The sequence below is a fragment of the Schistocerca nitens genome, chromosome 3 (genome assembly GCF_023898315.1).
Source record: "Schistocerca nitens isolate TAMUIC-IGC-003100 chromosome 3, iqSchNite1.1, whole genome shotgun sequence".
Taxonomy (NCBI): domain Eukaryota; kingdom Metazoa; phylum Arthropoda; class Insecta; order Orthoptera; family Acrididae; genus Schistocerca; species Schistocerca nitens.
Window position 1 is genome coordinate 908,487,563 of NC_064616.1, and position 22,124 is coordinate 908,509,686.

General features: G+C 38.8%; 1 protein-coding gene across 1 annotated transcript in view; it reads left to right on the top strand.

Annotated features, from left to right (window-relative positions):
- LOC126249478 (protein phosphatase 1 regulatory subunit 37) overlaps positions 1-16,542 on the top strand; it is a 268,363-nt gene extending 251,821 nt beyond the window's left edge. Inside the window, exons 9-11 of the mRNA XM_049951131.1 lie at positions 1,593-1,712; positions 8,095-8,433; positions 14,873-16,542. Of these exons, the coding sequence (XP_049807088.1) occupies positions 1,593-1,712; positions 8,095-8,433; positions 14,873-16,483 (2,070 nt within the window). The 3' untranslated portion in view covers positions 16,484-16,542. The remainder of the gene's footprint in view (positions 1-1,592; positions 1,713-8,094; positions 8,434-14,872) is intronic.
- The last annotated feature ends 5,582 nt before the right edge of the window (positions 16,543-22,124 follow it).

Consider the following 22,124-nt stretch of genomic DNA (forward strand, 5'->3'; position numbering starts at 1 on the left):
AGTTAATTGCAAGCGCAGCTGCGAAATACTTGGTGCAAATTTACATGCATGTCACACCTGTTTTACTCTACAACAATGAAAGACTGCAACTACAAAGGAGATTCTCTCTACAATTACGCGCTAGCAATAAACAATATCTACATTAATTACACAAACTACAAGAAAAAAATCAGAAGATTCCAGTGAGGTATCCTCGGCTAAGGGTCGACATATGAAACATCCCCTTTGAAGAATTATACATGACTGTCCTTAAACTGATACACAATATTTTTTTTTAGCGCAACGCAATCTGACTTTCAAAAATCCCTACAAAAAAAATGGCCCTGACTAACATTACCGAGCGAGGTGGCGCAGTGGTTAGCACACTGGACTCGCATTCGGGAGGACGACGGTTCAATCCCGTCTCCAGCCATCCTGATTTAGGTTTTCCGTGATTTCCCTAAATCGTTTCAGGCAAAGGCCGGGATGGTTCCTTTGAAAGGGCACGGCCGATTTCCTTCCCAATCCTTCCCTAACCCGAGCTTGCGCTCCGTCTCTAATGACCTTGTTGTCGACGGGACGTTAAACACTAACCACCACCACCACTGACTAACATTAACCTATGCGTTTCACAAATCGCTTACCTCACAAAAATCTTGGTTACTCGAACTACTGCAATACAGCAAGCGCCACTACTGCCAGCTAAATAAAAGATTCAAACTATGGAAGGCACTAACTACTGATAGGGATAGTTAGCAAATGAAAGATATTAATAGAGAACAAACAATGTATTTACCTTAATATCATCATATATATATATATATATATATATATATATATATATATATAGCAGTTCATGACAATTTTCAAAACTCCGCCATCTCTCTCCCCACATCCACCACTGCTGGCGGCTCACCTCCAACTGCGCAGCGCTACGCGCTGTTAACAGCCCAGCTGCCCAACACTACAATGGCGAGTATTACAACAATGCAAAGCAGCCACAGACTGCACACAGCACAGCCAGTGATTTTCATACAGAGGTGGCGTTACCAATAAAAAAACCTAAACAGCCTACTTACAACACTTATACTGTCCAAAAATACATAAGAAATTGTCTTAGTGGGTACTTAATATCCTTTTTTTACTGTCAGGATAGCATTTAAATGACTAGAAGTGAATATATTGCAATTTTTTATAGTTTTCAGAGAGAGCAGTATTTAAATTATGTACTCTGTGCTATTATTCTATGTACTGTAAATAGAAAGTGTGTCTTGTAGTAATATAGAATTCAGTGGTATACGTACAGCATTGGTAAAGCTGAACTACCTCTTGACTTATATGTGAATTCAGTAACATGGGTAGAACTCTCTGAGCACAATAAGTTGTATCCTTAATTGTCATTATGTACATGCTTCACTTATCATTCTGTTTGTATGTGACAAACAGAGGATTAGTTTCAGTTAAAGAAATTGTAGCTTTATTAATTGAATACTGGTAATAGAAAAAATGGATATGTAGGTTGCCTGATAGATTTCTTATTGAATGTGTGTAGCAGAACTACAGTTTTACATTGCAGTCCAGTGATATGAGATTCTTTATCAAATATTTTACAGCGGATTGATCTGAGAGATAACAACATCCAACTAGCTGGGCTTTTAGCACTTACGCACTCCTTGAAAGTTAATCATAGTGTAACGCAAGTGGATCTGGATGACAGACCAAAGAAAAAGATGGTATGAAATACTACTATTTTCATATATCACTACAGTTACTTGTGTATATATAATATTCATCAAATTAAATTTTGTATATGATAAACAGCTTACATTCTTTTGAACATCTGGCATGGTATTGCATGAATAAAGAAATGTAAAGTAGCTGTGTTAATGGTTTCATAAATACTGAATATTATGAGTTTATAAAGAAATAATGAAATATCAGTAAGTAAGGAAACTGTGCAGATGGTACCATAATGTCTGTTAAATGTAGGTTTTACATAAGAAATTACCATTTGATTGAGGTTCTTTTACCAATTGTGCTTTCTATCTCAAATAATTGATAAGAAAGGAAACTGTTGAAAGTGCCCCAGTGTAGTAGCAGTAGTAGGTGGATACTGCTGACAGACATTTTACACAGAGCTACAAACAGTACAGCAGACAGTCATTGCAATATGTAAATATCCCTTTCTACCTTCTTCTGGTACTTGTTCACTATGGTCACAGATAACGTGACATAATTTCTCTGATGCAAATTGAAAGGATATAAGAAACATGCCATACCCTACTGTAAGTACTTTTATTAATGTATACATTAATAGTATTCAGAGACTATGAACATAAAATTATATTGTTAATATTACTAACTGGTTACAGCTGATAGCCAGGAAACATTAATATCCACGCTTATTTATTTGCATGTTTGGTGAATACTATTAATTACTCTCATGCTGTGAAGCGCAACAGGTCAAATTTATGACCACAATACATTCAAAACTGTACCCTAAGCACAAAAATAAGGATGAAGAAAACTTGTTGGTCTTCGAAAGAAAAAGTATGAGAAGAATCTTTAGACCTGTCCAGGAAGGGAGCTCGTGGAGACGTAGAAAAAAACCAAGAATTGTATGACCTGATGAGGCAACCGAACATCGTTCAAAAACTGAAAGCATGGAGAATAAGCTTTACAGGCCACATTGGTAGAAGACCAGACACCTCTTGGGTAAAAGCCATACTTATGGGAAGACCTGATGGTACCCATCCAATTGGAAGACCCAGGAAGCGATGGGAGGATGAACTACAGAAAGATCTTTGCCAGCTTGGAGTCCATGACAACTGGATCCAAACTGCACAAGATCGCCATCTATGGAAGAGCATTATGAGGTCGGTGCATGATCTTCAGGATACTCAATCGCCGATTTGATGATGATTTAGAACTGTTGTGTGGTATGTGGGGAATATGAACAAACATGATTTCACTTTGTTTTTAAAGTTATGTTTTGTTGTCTGTCAGCCATAGCCTTATTCAGAAAAAAAAAAAAAACACACACACACACACACACACGTGTTCACAAAAGCAAATACACTTCATGCACATATGACCACTATCTCCTGTTGCTCTGGCCAGAATGCAATTGTCATGTTGAACAAAAGCAGTATTCCAAATTAGGGATGGAAAGGGAGAGGGATAGCAGACTATGGATGGGGGAAGAGAAGAGTACTGTCTGGCAGAGCATGCAGGGACTAGATGGTGGCAGTACAAGGCTGCCACGTGAAGTGCAATGTTGGAAGGTTGGGGTGGGGGTGGGAGGATGGGGAGCAGAGAAGGAACAAAGACGGGAGGGTGTGTTGGCAGACAGTGGCACACAATGAGGGTGGTGGGATGTGAATTGGGAGGAGATGATGTGCGGGATGTGAATTGGGAGGAGATGATATGACGGGGCAGAAATGGTTGTGGAGGGTGTGGGGATAGTAGGTTACCATAGGTTGAGGCCAGGATAATTTTGGGAATGGAGACTGTGTTGTAGGGATAACTTCCATCTGCATATTTCAGAAAAGATGGAGGGGAGGAGCCAGTTGGCCATTGTGAAGCAGCCATCGAAATGAAGCATGGTATATTCAACTGCATGTTGTGCCACAGAGTGGCTCACTTTGCTCTTAGCCACAGTTTGGCAGTGGCCATTCATCCAGGTGGACAGGTGGGATATGATCCCTGTGGCATGGGGTTGGGATTAGGAGTGGCAGAGGAATGGACTGGGATGTTGTGGAGGTTGGGTGGGCACTGAAACACCACTTAGGAGGGATGGGAAGGATCTTGGATGTCGCTCATTTAAGGGCATAATGATAGATAATGAAAATCCTGACAAAGGATGTGGTTCATTTGTTCCAGCCTGGGATGGTACTAGGTGACAAAGGGGCTGCTCCTTTGTAGCTGGTTCTTGGGGCTGATGGGAGGATTGGGGTTGTGTGGGGATATGGCACAGGAAATCCATTTGTGGACTACGTCTGGGGAATAGTGACTTTGTGAAGGCCTTTATGAGACCTTCAGCATACTGGACAAGGTAGTTATTGTCACTGCAGATACACCATATCCAGGTGCCCAGGCTGTGTGGGAGGAATGGCATCTGCTGAAATGCAGGTACTAGTGGTTGTTGAGGAGTTTAAGGTGGACAGATGTGTGGATGGAGCCATCGGAGAGGAGGAGGACAACATCCAGGAAATTGGCATGCTGGGCTGAGGAGGACAGAGTGATGTGAATGGGAAGGAAGTTGTTGAAGTTGTGAAGGAATGAGAGTTGGATGTCTTGGTCCTGAGTCCAGGTCATGAAGATATCATCAGTGAACCAGAGTCAGACTAGGAGTTGGAGTTTTGAGAAGCTGAGAACGATTCCTCTAGATATCTCATACACAGGTTGGCATTGGAGGGTGCTATGCAGGTAGCCATACCTTCACTTCAAAGGAAAAGTAGTTGCGTGTCAAGATAAAGTTAGAAAGGTGTATGAAGAATGAGGTAGTGGGTTTGGAGCATGAAGGAGGTTGGGAGTTTTCAATAGTGGCAAGACCATCGACATAGGGGATTAGTTGTTGTGCAGGGAAATTGAGTCAACAGTGACAAGAAGGGATCCAGGAGTTAAAGGATGGAGAATTGGTGAAGGAAGTGGTTGGTATCTTTGATGTGGGATGCTAGGTTTCTGGCAATTGCTTGAGGTATTGGTCAACAAGAGCAGAAATTCTTTCAGTGGGAGCACAAGGTGGAAGATTGGAGGGGGTCACATTTTGATGGTGGTATGAACTGGGAGAGGCTTGGTTGAGTGTTCGGATGAGATTGGCTTTGATTGAAGGGATTGGTGGCAAAGAAGTGTTTCCAATGCAGGGATTGGAATAAGGAGAGTAGGTCTTTGACAATCCCAACATGGGTTAAAATTGGGTGTAGGGCTGAAGTGAGGCCTTTGCATAGGGCTGAAACTTCTATGGGACTGAGGTTTTTGGTGGAAAGGTTAAAAACAATTTCTTTGGTTGATTAGAGGTTCTGGGTTTTTTTGAGGTGTTGGGAGGGAGTTTTAGAAGATGTGGTCAGTTGAAGAGGTCAGCTAGGCAGGGTCTGGGTGCTATGATGTCAACAGGTTTGACAATTTATGGAGGTGGTGGTTGGAATGCTGCTGTAGGTGTTGACGTGCACAGGTTTCTGTTTTGAAGATTTTGTTTATGTACCAAGAATTGCACAGTAATAGTATCTTGTGGAGGGAGTAGAGGTGGTTATGGGATACCTGTATCATGGAAAGATGTTTCTGCAATACTAGGTTTGTGAGTGATAGAGACTGATGTAATCTGAAAAGGTGAAGGTTGTTGTGAAAGGATGGATAGTATCCAGAGAAGGGGATTTCCATGGTTAGGCCATTGATGGACAGGGGTACCATGATCCAGACAGCATTTAAGGAACAGGATTTGGGACTGGTTTCTAGCCAGGGAAAAAATACTGTTTTCAACTGGTGCAGAAAGATGGAGATGGCATCCATTGGGGTAGGGATGGTGTTAGGAGATAGTCAGTGACGTGGGAAGTGAGTGAGTGAAAGTGTTATGTGGGTATATGGGGAATCAAATAGTATAGTTGTAGTTCGGGGAGTGAAAAGGATAAAACAAATGGTGTTGGAGCAATAGAATGGTTTTGTGGCATGAGGACATTTGATCGTGCATAAGTTGTAATCATACACAGGAAAAAGAAAGGAAAGACCTGAATATCTGGCTGGAGCAATATGGGAGCAGGGATGGTGGGTGGATTCTGCATTGAAATGTAGTGGTTAGTTGCTGGCAGGTGCTAGAACTGTGAACCCATGGATGGGTGGTACGTAGAACAGCATGTGGTGCAGTTATAACGGCGATGCCCGGTGCTATAGGGTGTTACAAAAGTCAAGTGCGACCACATTGTTAGGCATCGGCAATGCGTGTATGTAACAAAGGGATGCGGGAAAACATAGGAAAAGATGCGGACGGACAATATTGGGGAGACAAAGAGGATGTGATTATGGGCAGTAACAAAGCAGGGATGGCACAAGGTTTGGAAGGAAGAGAGCTGCTATGTGGTATAAATGTTGTAGGAAATTTCTTGTAGAGTTTATGTATTTTGGATTAAAGGAGACCACTCAGCAAGAAGGAGAAATGTTGAGTTATCAATAGGCAGGATGTGCTCAGTTTCTGTGGGTGCTTCACAACCTAGGCCGTCTGGATCCTTCCCTCCACCACCAGCTGCTCTGAATTACATAGTTGGGAGTTATCCTTACAACACATCCTCCACTCCTATAATTGTTCTGGCCTCAGTCTCAGGTAACTCACTGACCCTTCACCTGACAGTTTCCCCTTCCTCTGTCCTGTCATCCTGTCCCACTTCATGTCCCTATACCATCTTCAGCTTGCAAAACTCCCCGCTGGACCCTACAATGTGAATTACCTGCTGAGCCCATATACTTGCCACCTCTTCTTTCCACACTCCTAGCCACCATACAAGCTGCCTCCCTACGAGCCTCTAGCGACTCACCCCCAGTCCCTCTCCCTGCCTCCTGCCTTTCTCTCCCTCTACCCTCCCCACTGCAACCAGTTCACTCCAAAAAATACAGCATTAGTGTAGCCAGCACGATGTAGGTGCATAGGTGTGTGTTTTGTGTGTGTATTTTACTCTAGCTCATCAAAGAATGGCTCTAAAAAACAGCAAATTTTATTTCTTTAGTGTGAGCCTGTCGACAACTCAATACTTATGCTTTTCTTTAATCCAAAAGTACAGGGTTATTACAAATGATTGAAGCGATTTCACAGCTCTACAATAACTTTATTATTTGAGATATTTTCACAATGCTTTGCACACACATACAAAAACTCAAAAAGTTTTTTTAGGCATTCACAAATGTTCGATATGTGCCCCTTTAGTGATTCGGCAGACATCAAGCCGATAATCAAGTTCCTCCCTCACTCGGCGCAGCATGTCCCCATCAATGAGTTCGAAAGCATTGTTGATGCGAGCTCGCAGTTCTGGCACGTTTCTTGGTAGAGGAGGTTTAAACACTGAATCTTTCACATAACGCCACAGAAAGAAATTGCATGGGGTTAAGTCAGGAGAGCGTGGAGGCCATGACATGAATTGTTGATCATGATCTCCACCACGACCGATCCATCGGTTTTCCAATCTCCTGTTTAATAAATGCTTCTGCTTTAGCCTTTTCCCTAAGATTTTCCAAACCGTCGGCTGTGGTACGTTTAGCTCCCTGCTTGCTTTATTCGTCGACTTCCGCGGCTACGCATGAAACTTGCCCGCACGTGTTCAACCGTTTCTTCGCTCACTGCAGGCCGACCCGTTGATTTCCCCATACAGAGGCATCCAGAAGCTTTAAACTGCGCATACCATCGCCGAATGGAGTTAGCAGTTGGTGGATCTTTGTTGAACTTCGTCCTGAAGTGTCGTTGCTCTGTTATGACTGACTGATGTGAGTGCATTTCAAGCACAACATGCGTTTTCTCGGCTCCTACCGCCATTTTGTCTCACTGCGCTCTCGAGCGCTCTGGCGGCAGAAACCTGAAGTGCGGCTTCAGCCGAACAAAATTTTATAAGTTTTTCTACGTATCTGTAGTGTGTCGTGACCATATGTCAATGAATGGAGCTACAGTGAATTTATGAAATCGCTTCAATCATTTGTAATAGCCCTGTATTTATAGCCTAATAATTACCACAGTGTATTGAAAATCTACATGTGTAGTGAGAAACATGTTGTTATCTTTGAAGTGAAAATATGTTCAAGATTCTTTGACTTATTCCACACTCATAAGGACTGTTTCACTTGGGATCTGTGGAAGGTATGTTAGCATATCTTTTTTTTCTATGTAAATATTTATTATATGTTTTTGTTTTTGGACATGTTCTGCATCCTGACGGACCTCCTCACTATGAATCTACTGGAATGAATAGTACATGTAATTTAATATACTTGAACCAGTGATGTCCTTCACTTGGACACCAGACCTTCAAAATACCCCAATGTGTAATTTCTAAATGAATTTATGCTGTTACCTGTTAAGTTTTTTTATGCTGGAACTTGTGAGAGTGTTTCATTTTTTAATACTTCTTCATGGTTGTACAGGAAGATGACAATAAACAATATGAACAACTGGTGGCTGAAGTGCGTAGATTCTGCACTCGTAATCAAGAGCAAGCATCGGAACATCAAGACACAGTTGGAGCTGAAGTGCCAGAGCGTCGACTACGTATTCCAAAATCTGTTTCTCGAAAAATCTCGTTAACCTGTGAAACATTGATGCGGAATGTGGAAACAGCTAATCACCAGCAGCCACAGCCACATCACCTCTTGCCAGAAACGCGACCACGTGGAGGTGGTGGTCGTCTACGCAGCCCTGCTCCATCTCCAAGCCCTAGTCCTGTCTCGAGTCCTATCCCTAGTCCATCTCGGAATCGCTTCCAGGTACAGTTCCTTTTTAAAAACATTAAGTCATAAGTTACGGTTTATGCAACACAGATACCAGTTCACAGTAATACATTTTGGAAATGAATTTGTGCTTTTCGGAAATGACTCGTTACTCATCACAGACGATGATTCAGACTATAATCTTACATGGGTACATGTGTGTAAGATAAAGAGTTCTTTGCAGGCTTTTTTTTTTTTTAAATTCTCATTTGCTCTTTTAATTCATTTTTGATTTTCATTAAGGTCTGACAATGAATGACAAAACAATGTTTCTGCTGCACCAGAATAGTTAAGGATGAGACGTTCCTAGTCCGTATAGGAAGTATAAAACTCTCAGTTACTTCGCAAATTGTGTTAGTTATTCAAGAGCACTATTCGATTCTCATTTATGCATTTTTAAACTTTCTTAACATGTTTGTCTTTACTCGCTTTTCCTCACATTGCTGCACATCAACTCACTGTTTTCAGTTTTATGTACAGTAAGACTGCGACAATCTGGCACTCAATAATCCGGCAGTGTCAATAGTCCAGCACATGAGATGTGATCAAAAACTAACAGGAATGTTTGTTTTTCTTAAATAATTTTTATTTATTGGTCAACATCAACTTTGTTCCCTTCAAAGAAATCCCCCTCAGATATAATACACTTTCACCAGTGCTTTTTCTGATATTGTAAGTCCTTCTGGAACTCACTTTTCATTATGGTGTTCAGCTCCTTCAGTGATTCTGTTTTTATCTCATCAAGGGTGGCACAATGATATACTTTCATGGTTCACTTCAGTCTTGGAAACAGAAAGAGGTCGCAGGGGACTATGTCCTGGAAATAAGGTGGCTGAGGCAACGTAATGGTTTTGTTTTTTGCCAAAATACCCCGAGCAAGCATTGAGGTGTAAACGGGAGTATCATCATGATGCAATTTCCGTAAGTGGTTTTGTCACATTTGTGGTCATTTTCTTCAGATTGATTCACACACATAGTGCATAACTTCCAGTTAGTATTCCTTACTGATCGTACAAGCATAAGGCAGGAACTCATGGTGCACTATCCCATTGTAATGGAAGAAACCATTGAGAAACACCCTTCGCATGTGTTCGAAATTGTCAAATTTTTTTCAGTCTTGGCTCTTCATTTTTTGATTGGGATGATTGGGCCTCAGTTTTCACATCATATCCGTATACTGACATTTTGCCACCTTTCCTGAGAAGTTCTGAATTACTGTCAGCTTCATTCAGTAGTTCCTGAGTGATGTCTACATGATGTCCTTTTTGCTCAAAATTCAACAGGTTCAAAACAATCTTTGCTGTGACATGTTTCATGCCCAAAACGTCTGAAAAAATCGCTTGGTATAATCCAAAGAATATGCCGACATCATCAGCTACCTCTCTGATGATGATTTGGTGATTTTCCAGAACCATTTTTGTTACTTCTTCCACACAATTGTCAGTAATTGATGTGCTAGGGCATCCAGGACAGTCGTCATGTTCAGCGTCCTCTCACACCTCTTAGGAATGTTTACCGGTATACCACTTGTAAGTTCTGGTCTTACTCATAGCAGATTCACCAAAAGCCACAGTCAACATTTTGAATGCGGCACTACACTTTATTCCATTTTTCAAGCAAAATTTAATACAAATTATTTGACCCATCTTTTTCTAAAGTAAAAATTCACCAAGTACTCAAAAACACTTATACATTTCTGACTGTCAAAAATAAACTAAATATTCAGATCTGCTGAAAATGCAAACATACATCAGAAACACATGTACCAAAAAGATTTAAAAAAAAATTGAAAATTGAATGTATAAAGCCTGCAAAATCAATAAAATAATTCCTGTTGCTTTTTGATCACACCTTGTTCATCAGAAATTTTCTCATATTTTTAGCTTGGCACAATTGGCAGTACACTTGGATGCCTTTGAGAAACATTGGAACTGTTTGGTTCAGCGTCTCATCAGTAATAGTTGTCTGCCTCCCTGAACGATTATATTCTTGTGAAGATAAGCCAGTTGCATTGTTAGCTTTGTGCTAGTATCAGTGATTCTTTGTTCACTAGACCTAAATTTACAGTACTTACATTTGAATCAGTGCTGCAAGGTTTTATGTTGTAGTTATTTAATAAAATCATTGTACTGTATCGATATTCAGCTGCTTGGATGACTGTCAAAAGATTAAAACACAGTAAAAAGTTCATATGTACAATGAATACGTTTTCCAGAGCAAAAATGTAACAATTCACTAAAAACTGGACATCATATGAATCCTGGAAAAAGGCAAGAACTGAGACAATATTATGAGTAAATTTAGTATCACATATTCAACTATATATGATATTTAAAAAAATAAAAACAACAGCTAGAGAAATTTGTGTCACAATCTGCTTCGGTTAAAAGCCCGGACATGAGGCATACTCTAAAAATACCTAAGTAAGGAACTGTAGATGAATTTTTGCATAAGTGCTTCATTGCTAAGAGAGCAGAGGGAAATGCATGAATGAGGCATATGTTATTTGAAAAGCCAAATTTTTTTACAAGGAATTAGTTATGCCCGCACATGAAGTTCTTCCATTATTGAAAGGGTTGCTTCATAATTCAAAATCTGTCAGGCCATCTGTAAACTAGATGTTTCTGGTATAATAAAATAAAATCAACTAATGAGGGTGTTGCAGATGAGTACAAAACAATGTTTCAAAAGCTTGTTGATGAGCATAAGTTGTTCCCACATCAAATTTACAACACTGATGAGACTGGACTGTTACGGCAATGTTTGCCAAATTCAACCTTAGTGGAAGCTGAGACGTCCATCGCAAAGCATTTCAAAAAGAATAAAGGTAAAATAACTGTCTTAGTGTGTGAAAATGTGTCAGACGATCATAAACTTCCTTTGTTTTTGAGTGGGAAACATCAACAGCCTAAACCTGAAAAAAATATAACGCATATCCCAGATATTTATGGTGCACAGATTAATTCCTAGATGAAAGCTGAGTTGTTCAAAGACTGATTCTTTCACCATTTTGTCCAGCTGTGAAAGAAAGCTTTCAAAAAATTGGACTATCTACAAATTGTAAGGTGATTCTCATGCTGACACCTGTTGAGGTCACCCTCCAGAATCTGACTTTGTCTCGTGTAGAATTTTTTTCATGTATTTTCCTGCCAGTGTTACAGCACTAATTCAACCCATGGACCGAGGGAACAAACAAAATTGCAGATGCTGGTACAGAGGAATTTTTGTGCAAAAGCTGCTAAGCTATTGCATCATCAAAACGTTCCAATGCAATGTTAACATCAAAGATGCTATTTTAACCGCTGCAGTTGCTTGGACCTGTGTGAAAAATGCAACATTGCACATGTATTGCTAAGAGAGCAGAGGGTAATGCATCAATGAGGCATATGTTATTTGAAAAGCCAAATTTTTTTACAAGGAATTAGTTATGCCCGCACATGAAGTTCTTCCTAAACTGCTCGAAGAAGCCGAGATGGAAAGTGATGTAAACAATTAGGAGTCGAGAACTGATCGCTCTGAAATTATAAAAGTGATAAATTCTGCATCCACATATGAACTGAGTGCATTTTCAGCCAAAGAAGTTGACAAATGGATTGACATTAATAGATATTTAGCAATCAAAGAAGAGCAGACTGATGATCTGATGTTACGAAGAGTTTTCAACCCACAGGAGCTGTCAGAAACTGAGAGTGATAAAGAAGATATGGCTAAAACTTATATCTTCTTTCCTGCAATGTTCAGGAGAGCTCAGAACAAACTTTCAGCTTAACCACTGGGGTTAAATACCAGTCCAAAGTATTCCAATTAAACTGCACCAAATCCTTGGTAACAGTTTTTATAATTAGCTTGTTCTTGATCCTTTCAAACCAGTGGTGCCTATTGTATTTCATAACTGGCATACAAAAAAATTGTGTATATTGAACTTTTCTAAAACTTTGAGCCTTAAATTGGTTTAATAGAACATTACAGTATTCGGCTTTTAATTCAGTGTTATTTTTATAGAAAAGTAATACATACTTTAATTTTTTTATACTGTAGTCTCTCCTATTATATTAAACAAATAACAGTCACTTGTTTTTGTACATTAAAACTATAGGTTTTACTTATATCCCTTTTTTTAAACCAGGTTTTTATAAATAACCTTCATTATCTGGCATATTTGATAATCCAGCATTGACACGGCCCCAAGCATACTAGGTTATCAAGGTTGTCAACCAGAGCTTTATATTAGTGAACAACTTTGTTCATTTGCAGAGTCATTTTCATTTTGTTCCACCATCTCCGATAATGGCTACTTGTGAGTTTTCATAAATCAGTGCTTGTAATACCAGTAGTGGATAATTACCTATGAAATGCTGTAGTCTCTCAAAGTCTCAGAAATTTAAAAATTTCTCCACTTAATCTGATTTATTATTTTTCATACACTTAAAGTGCTTGCAGAATGAAATTTTCACAGAGCAGCAGTGTGTGTGCTGATAAGAAACTTCTTAGCAGATTAAAACTATGTTGCCAGACTGGTACTCAAGCTCAGGACTTTTGCCTTTTGTGGGCAAATGCTGTACCACTGACCTACCCAAGCATGTCTCCTGAACCACCCTCAAAATTTTACTTCTGCCAGTACCTAATCTCCCACCTTCCAAACATAACAGTTCTCCCACCTAACTTGCTGGACTAGCACTTCTGCAAGAAAGGATTTGCAGGGACATGGCTTAGCCACAGCCTGGGGGATTGTTTCCAGGATGAAATTTTCACTCAGCAGCAGAATGTGCACTGATGTGAAAGTTCTTGGCAGATTAAAATGGGTGCTGGACTGAGACTCAAACCAAGGACCCTTGCTTTTTGCATGCAAGTGCCCTACCACTGAGCTACCCAAGCATAACTCATGACCCATTCTCACACCTTTACTGCTGCCAGGACCTCATTTCCTACCTTCCAAACTTCACAATTCCCCTGCTTAACCGGCACGACAGTCATGCTTGGGTAGCTTAATTGAAGAGCACTTGCCCGTAAAAGGTAAAGGTCCTGAGTTTGAGTCCATGTCCATCACACAGTTTTAATTAATCAGGAAATTTCTCGTCATCGCACATTCCACAGCGAAGTGAAAATTTCATTCTGGAAACAATACCCCAGGTTGTGGCTAAGCCTAGTCCGTGCAATATTCTTCCTTCCAGAAGTGGTAGTCCTACAAGTTAGGCAGAACTTCTGTGAAGTTCAGGCAGTAGGAAGTGAGGTACTAGCAGAAGTAAAGCTATGAGGATGGGTCATGAGTCATGTTTGGATAGCTCGGCGGTAGAGCACTTGTCTGCAAAGGGCAAAGGCCCCAAGTTCAACTTTTGATCTGGCACACAGTTTTAATCTGTCAGGAAGTTTTATTTCATATGATAGTCATCACACCCAGTCAATAACAGTGCACATGTTTAGCATATTTTCTACTTTTATGGAAAAATATGTTCTCCTTCTTATGTATTGTAACAACTAAATGTACTGATTTGCCTGCCACCTGTGAATGTAGTTTTCAGGCTTATGCTTTACTTGTTACTGAGCACAAACGGCACAAATTAAATGGGGTCAGCCACTTAACAGGTATGTGTTACACCTGTTGATGAACTACCAAAGTATGCACACATTTGGGAAATAAAAATAGAAATCATTATGCAGTACACAATTTTGTTGACAAAATAAGGACACCAGCAGTCTGGCATTCTGTTGTTGTTGTCGTTGACGATGAGGAATGGAAGAGAAAGGATGAAACCCAGGGTGCCTGCACATAATGTACTCCTCTCGAATAGCACCAAGGGGATCACAGAAGGTAACACCCCCATCTGATCAACAAATCACCTTCCACAATGATACATGTTCTCATTCCATGAAACACTGTGGAGCAGTTTTAATCCTTCGCTGTGAATAGAATGCTAAAGTCAGGAAAATAAAGAAAGATTAGTATTGTTCATCATAAATATTTCATAAAAATGTTCTGAAAGTGTAAATATATTATTATTTTTTAGAAAAGCTGTTTTGTTGTTCAGATGTTTTTGTTTCTTGATGAGTAGAACTATCAGTGGAATAAGTATGAGTATCTCTCCAATGCATGCTCCTGTTTAATAGATGCATACATATGATGCAGTTTTCCAGTTTTAAAATGTTAGTACTATTGTGCCACCTATCTACTGCATTATTATTATTATTATTTATTATTATTATTAATACAGATCTTTTCTGTAGCTTAACATTTTCTGTATATACTTGTATTATCTTCAAAACTAATTATGTGGCTGAGAATAAAATACTCAAAAGAGAAATATGCAAGTACTAAGTGTATGATGGGGAATATTTACAATTGTTAGTTTACAAATGACATATTTTTAATCATTTTAAAATGTGTGAATTATGCAACAAACTTTACATTAAATTCTGATAAAATAAACTGTGTCTATAGGTATCAAGAGTATCCGAGATGTCTTCACCGACAACTTTCTTCGAAGTATCATCATCTCCATCATCATGTCCAGTAACAGCATCACCATCTGCATCATCATCCCGGTTCCAGGTGACTTCTGTTGAACCAAGTGTTTTAAATCCAGATATAAACAGGAGGATTGGGAGGACTGTCACACCTGGCTTTTCTTTCAAGTTGAATGACAATGATGTATCTCCAAATAACCATTTAGAAATGTCAGATGAATCTAAGAAATCAGAAACACCTTTGAAGCCATCTGTAGGCGGCCTCACGGATGATAGTGCTGCTCTTAGAGCAAGTGAATTTTCTGGGTCATCATTATCGTCATCAATAATTACAGGTGATGCAACCCAGAGTTCTCCAGGTATGCCGACTCAACTCATCGATACATCCAAAATATCTCAGAACATTGCAAAACAAATGCAAAGTTTGTCCAGTTGTGCAAGTTTACTGTCATTAGCTTCTGACACTTCTGAAGATAATGATGACATGGAGGTTAGGAGACTTATGGATCCAGAAAGTTTCACTGAAAAGCATAATCAACTTGTAACAGATATCCAAAGTAATTCTTCTCTTCAGAGCACAAATTTTGAAATTCCAGTTCCAAAAGTGACAACCCATTCAGATGGAGGAGTTACACTCAGTTCGAATCCAACAAATGAAACTCATTCAAATAGTTCGAAATTAGTTAGTAGGTTTGGACATAGCACAGTTCCTCAACCACAAAGAAAGATATCATGGGTTGCACCACCAGACATCCACGTCAGTGACCAAAAAGCAACTTCCAATTTAGAAAAACTTATGGGATTGTTTCAACAACCAGGCAGCTTCTTCAACAAATCCCAGCCTCAGTACAAAGCAACAGCTGCTATCATAAATCAACAGCCTACATCAAATAGTGATGCAGCGTTTCTTTTGACTGCAGGGCCATTGGCTAATGCAGTTAAAGATGCAATGCTTCAGAAATCTGGAAAGCTAATCCCAGAAGGTCCCGAAGTTCGAGCATCACAATCTCCAGTGCCAGATTTCATCAATAACAATAAAACTGGAGAAGCCAAGGTTAGTGAATGTGATGATAAAAAGGAAATTTCACCAGTATCATATGAGAAAGGCAACCAGCCGAGAATAAGGCATCATGAGGATGAAAATTTTAATCTGGCCAAACCTTGCCTACCAGTTGTTACAGGTGAGGATGATCGTGATAATGATGATGATGATGATGATTGTGATACCCGAATGTGGTGTCCCGTAACATCAGTCTGTGGCAGTGGTATTAAATTGTGGGATTCAGCTGATGTAGATTTCAGTCAAAGTGCTTGTGGTTTTCAGTGTGGAAATTTGAGTGTGATTGATGATGCACGGACAGTGATGAAACTTCATGTGAATGAAGCTGGATCTCCTGCAACTGGTGAAAAAAGTGACAGTGATTGCCATAGTCCATTTTCTTTCGAAGAGTCATGTAATCCTGTAAAATCACCTGAAAATGTTGAGACTACTGGCCCTGATCTGAGACAGACTCAACTAGTTGACAAAGCTAATAACTTAAGTAGTGCAAGAGATGATGATCAGATAACTGTGGTACCTGACTGAATAACTCATTTCTGTAAATCCTTTTTACAGGCACTTCATGTGTATTTCTCATTTGTGGAATCACCAGTATTTTTCAAGTGTTCTTGGTTAAACCAGAGCTCTAAATTTCATTTATATATTAAATAATACCCTATTTCCTCTTCATTTCCTTTCTTCAGGTATTCCAGTTGTCATTGTGAGTCTCTCCCCAGTTGTTGCATATATATATACATTCATTGTAATTTTTATAATTTTGAACATTGTTACATTTTTTTTCTCTGTCATGACATAATGGTTGAAAAACAGAGAAGTATCTTCCATTAAACTTAAATCTTAGCTTCATTGTGAAAACAATTTATAATAATGGACACTACTAGAGTTTGAAAGCAGAAGTGACAAATGCATATTGTTTGTGTTTTTTATGACTGTTATGTTGCATTTCAGTGTACCTTTGACTTACATTGTCAGTTCACAGAGTATTACCTTCGGAAAACATCTAGAGAGTGGAAGTGTTCCAAGTATCGTCTCAAACGTAAATTGGTTCTTTAGAACCTTGAAAATAGAAGTGGACCCTCATTCATCAGATAAATGCAGGACACCAAGGCAGAGAAATGCTTACCTGAAATAAAGAATGTAGTTAACTGTAGTTAGCAGCCGTTTCATTAGATCACAAATTTGTTGTGTTTAGGGTGGATTTATGCGATCGAGGTTGAGGAAACATACAGCAACAGTGCTAGATTAATTGTTTCTTCAAGTGGTGATGTATACACCTGTTCTGGAGTGCAGACTATTCGTAGCCTGTACATTAGAGCAGATGTCATAAGTACCACTCACATACTATTTACCAGAATATTTAATTAAAGCAATGAGTTAATGTATACTTGTAATTGGTTATAGACAGATAACTATTTAAGAAGGTCATTAATGTGTGTCATTACAAAATCCAGTAAATTTACAGCTTCATACTCCTTCTATTAATTAAATACTGATCTGTCTCTCTGTTAGGGGCAGTTATCGTATTGTATGTTTGCAATTCAGCACATTATTTTTGTATGTGATTCATTGCTGAATGTCAGAAGTATATCACTAAATCTCTCTCTCTCTCTCTCTCTCTCTCTGTGGCAAATAATTAGATTGTATTTCAGCTGGTTCTATCTGGTAATATAGATCTGATTTAGAATTTGTATGGTGTGTCCCTCTTCCAGTAATTATTTGAGAAAGTGTTTCTATTCATATCTTACATCTTTTGCAAAGGAAAAAAAAGGTGCACTTCATTCTGAATTAGCTTAACTTTTGTGCTTTCATTCCTGTACACTTCAAATTATTCTCTTTCCATTTTCGCATCTACTATGCACTATTTTACTACAATTTTCACACCATGTATAAAGTACTGGGTCTTATTTCAGCTGGTGGCTGTATAATTAATTAATGTAAAATTGAAACCATTAGCTTGTTAATGTAGTTAAATTTATGTAACATTTGGCCATGAAACTGCACTCTTCGATTATGTGTACATAAATGTACACACAAGAAAAGGGTTTTTGCGGAATACAGTTTGAAGTATTCTTTTATATACTGTAGGAGCACTAATCCTAATTAACCTGAACACACATCTTTTTTCTCAGTACAAAACATGACAAAACTTGCCATTTTTCTCTCTCTCACTTAGAGCAGAAGATATAATATATAATTTATGGTCGCAGTTGCCTCCATTTAGGAAAAAATTGCCTCTCTTGACTAGATATATCTTTAGTATATTTTGAATAACTTCATTTTCGTGTTGTCATTATGTGGAATTTATACTACCATGCTCCTAATGCATATATTGCATGCATTTTCAAAAATAACAAATTTTATGTGTTTGAGGGCTAATTTCAATAAGTTTTGTTCCCGTCAGCTTTAATTATCACAGCCTGTACTTACAGCTGTCCTTATTTTCATCATAATGCTTGATTGATGATGTAAACAAATATTCATGGTTAGTAGTGCCACAGTTCTCTTATTAAAACAGAGATATCATAAGATTTTTCTGTCTTATTTTGGACATGCTAGTTTAGGAACAATAAGGATTTCAGTCATAGAAAATTGCCTAGCAGTTCTCTTCACTCTCAAATTTATTTAACATTCTGTTCAGGACTTAGCAATACTAAACAATTCTTCAGATTGCATGAACTCCATGTTTAAATTACGATTATTAATTTGCTTATTTTTATAATTTTGTGGTGCTGCATTGAGACTCGACAGTATTGAGGCCAGAGCATCTTTATTTCTAATTACTTTCTTTCACAGCAGACATTTGTCATCAATCGGCTATTATCACAATATGGAGAACAGTATGTTACCATTGCATTTTTGGTTTAGTGGATGGTGGTTTAGCACTATGCTTAATTTCATTGAGTATTTAGTTGAATAAGAAAAACCTTTGCATAGAAACAAAGTGTAGATTTTTAAAAAAGTTATATCGTGACAGAATCATAAGTAAATTTTATTGTTTGAATGTTGTGGGAAAGTCTAATACATCGCTATTCACTGGTAATATTCAAGCAATCATCTAAAATAATCTTCAAAATAAAAGATTTTCTGATAGATAACAGTACAGATTATGTTGAACATCTCACAAGAAATGAAAAAAGATTGCCAATGTTCTAAATCTATTTAAATGATGTACTAATAAAGTAAACACCTTTTTCAAGAGTTTTCAGCACTGAAAAAAGTGAGTGAAAGTACTTATTTGTGACACAACTATGTCACCCATTCTCTAGTACTTTTGTATTTGTGGGAATTCCATCACAGCAAAGTGTTGGCAGTGATGGTCTAAATTGAAGTACATGCTGATTTCATATTTGGAACTAATATTAAAAGAGAGAGCACACACCTCATTAAAAGCAGCTTGGTTTTGTTGTCTATATCACACTATTGTGAATTGCTCATAATTACTCGTTGAAATAGATAATTGTAATTATAAACCTTTGTGCACATTTGTATTGTGTGTCCTCCTGTCACAAAGTGGAGCTAGGAGGAAAGGAACTAATGCCTGTGTGAAGTACCCATTACTACCCACTGAAGAGGAGTTTGACAAAGTTACTAGTGTATGTAAAACTTTTTCAAGTAGAATGAAAATTAGTTGGAGTGGGGGGGGGGGGGGGAGGAAGGGGGAGGAGTGGGGAATGAAAGCATTCTTTATATAAAAGAATAAAAATATAAATTGCTTTGGCATTCTGTGAAAAGTCTCACTCTTTCCCAGCTTTTAATTTGTATATTCTAGCTGTGGTCCATCTTAGTTCCGTTGATTCATTGTTATAGCCAGTCAACATCTCCTTTCACTGATGTTTCATACGCAATTTCACTCTAAAAACTCTGCTTGCTAAATATTTTTTTTGGCCTCCCTCATTTTTGTTTACTATTTGCCATATTTCTTTGTCATTGCCATTGTGCACTTTCCTTCTGTTTGTTACTGCCTGTTTGTCCTTTACATTTGTTTTAGATGCTAACTGATTGCTGCAGAGCTACAGTAATCTGTGTGTACAAACACTACAGTCTTTTTCATCGTCATATTTCCACATCATAGTGTCTTTGGAATTTTAGCTTCTGTTCCCTCTCCTCTGGTGACCCACTGTGACTTCCTTACCCATCTAGTTTTTGTATTTTTCATATGCAACCTTATCTACACCTGCTTTTAAGACATAGGCATCAAATTATGATAACACCTTTCTATGTTCTACCCTTCATCCAGGAAGAAATTTATGTCTGCACACATTGTCCAGTAAAAGAAAGAGAGATGTTGGTATATAATAGCTGACTGTTGTATTTTGCCCAGTGGCCTGAATTAAACTCCAATTATATGTTTAAAGTTCAGTAAAAGATGATTATAAGCTACTTTTGATCGTTATAAATTGGCATTTTAAACTCAGAAATCCTTTTGGTACCTTTTAAGAGGAATAAGCTCTTTCTCCTTTTTAGATTTCATCATCCTGTCTGTGTATTTATGTGTGACATTACAAACAAATTAATAAACTTCACAATAATTAAATTTCCTGTTTCGAAGTGCTATAGGAAGAGAGCCACTGCTCAGAATGACATTAAATTTGAACAGCATGTTATTGACACAGGAAGAATCACCATTGGGGGGGGGGGGGCAGGGGGAGGGGGGGAGGATTAATGAAAATTTCACCATCTTACCAATAAATGGTGTCAGGTAAAAATGACAGATGAATCGCAAAGTGACAGCTGTAGTTTGAGTTGCACATTACACCATCCTTACTGTTCAGTGTGCATGTCTGTACAAGCTCAGCAGTCTACAGTTGTGGTGCTGCTAGTTAGGTAAGCCCATCCAACGTGGCAAAGCCATACTACATTTGATGGGAAAAGTCAGTTTTTTATTGTCCTGATTCCAAAAACTACATAGAAAGCAAAACTATATCAGTTTTTAATTGTCCTGGGACCAGAAACCACATAAAGAGTAAAAGGACAGTGACTTATAAATGTTGTGAGACTGGCGCAAGACATGTTCAATATGCTGTCCACTCTTTTCTGCCTCAAGTTGAAATAGAAAGACAGCATGTTCCACAACAGATTGGAGTGTGACGGGAGTCACATTCAGAATGTGGTGCAAAATGTGGTCCTCCATTTCGGCTACATTCATAATTGGACCACTGAACACAACATCTTTCAGATAACCCCACAGCCAGAAGTCACACGCATTAAGATCAGGTGATATAGATGGCCTGGCTGTAGGAAACGGTGACTGATAATTCTAGCATTTGCAAAATGCCTCTGCAGCAGCCACTTCACTGGTTGTTCAGTGTGTGGAGGAGTGCCATTTTGCATCAAAATTATCCGACTCTTGCATCCATGCTGCAGAAGGAATGGAATAACATTGGTGCGCACAAGATTCTCATAGCATTTACCAGTGATGGTACAAGTAACAGGATCCGCAGGACTCATCTCCTCGAAAAAATGCAGCTCTACGATAAATAATGCAGTCAACCTGCATGACACGGTCACCTTTGCAGAATGAAGTGGTACCAGTTGATTTCTGTGCAGATTTTCTGTTGACTATATTCTGCAATTCTACATATTGACATGTCTGTGGAGGTGGAACCAGGCTGTGTCTGTCCACAGAATGTTCCATGGCCATTGATTGTCCACTTCCATGCAAGCAAGAAATTCCAGAGCGAACATTTGTCTTGCTGGCAGGTCAGCAGGAAGCAATTCCTGAACATATATGATTTTGTATGGATAGCAGTTCGGGATGTTTTGTAGTATTTTATGCAACATGCTCACAGGCATGTCCAACGTTTGAACGGTTTCCCATGCAATGCATATTTGGATACCACTGACCCCTCTTCCAGTGCTGTGGCCACATCTTCGACAAATGTAGGATCAACTGCTTTCCTTCCTTTGCCATATTGCACTTCAAAAGTACCTGTCTTTTTGAATTTTGTAATCATTTTCTGCAGAACCTTCTTCATATCCTTGAGTATCTGGAACTTCCGCAGGGTTAATGGCGCACAGTCACCATTCTTGTAAAAGAGCTTTACCAGCAATGTGCGATCCTTCATGGAGACAGTTATGTTGGACATCTCAGGTGCAAACTGAGGAACAGCTGCCTGTTTGACGTCCATCGGTGAACAACTTCTGATGCTTATAGCACTCTCTATCA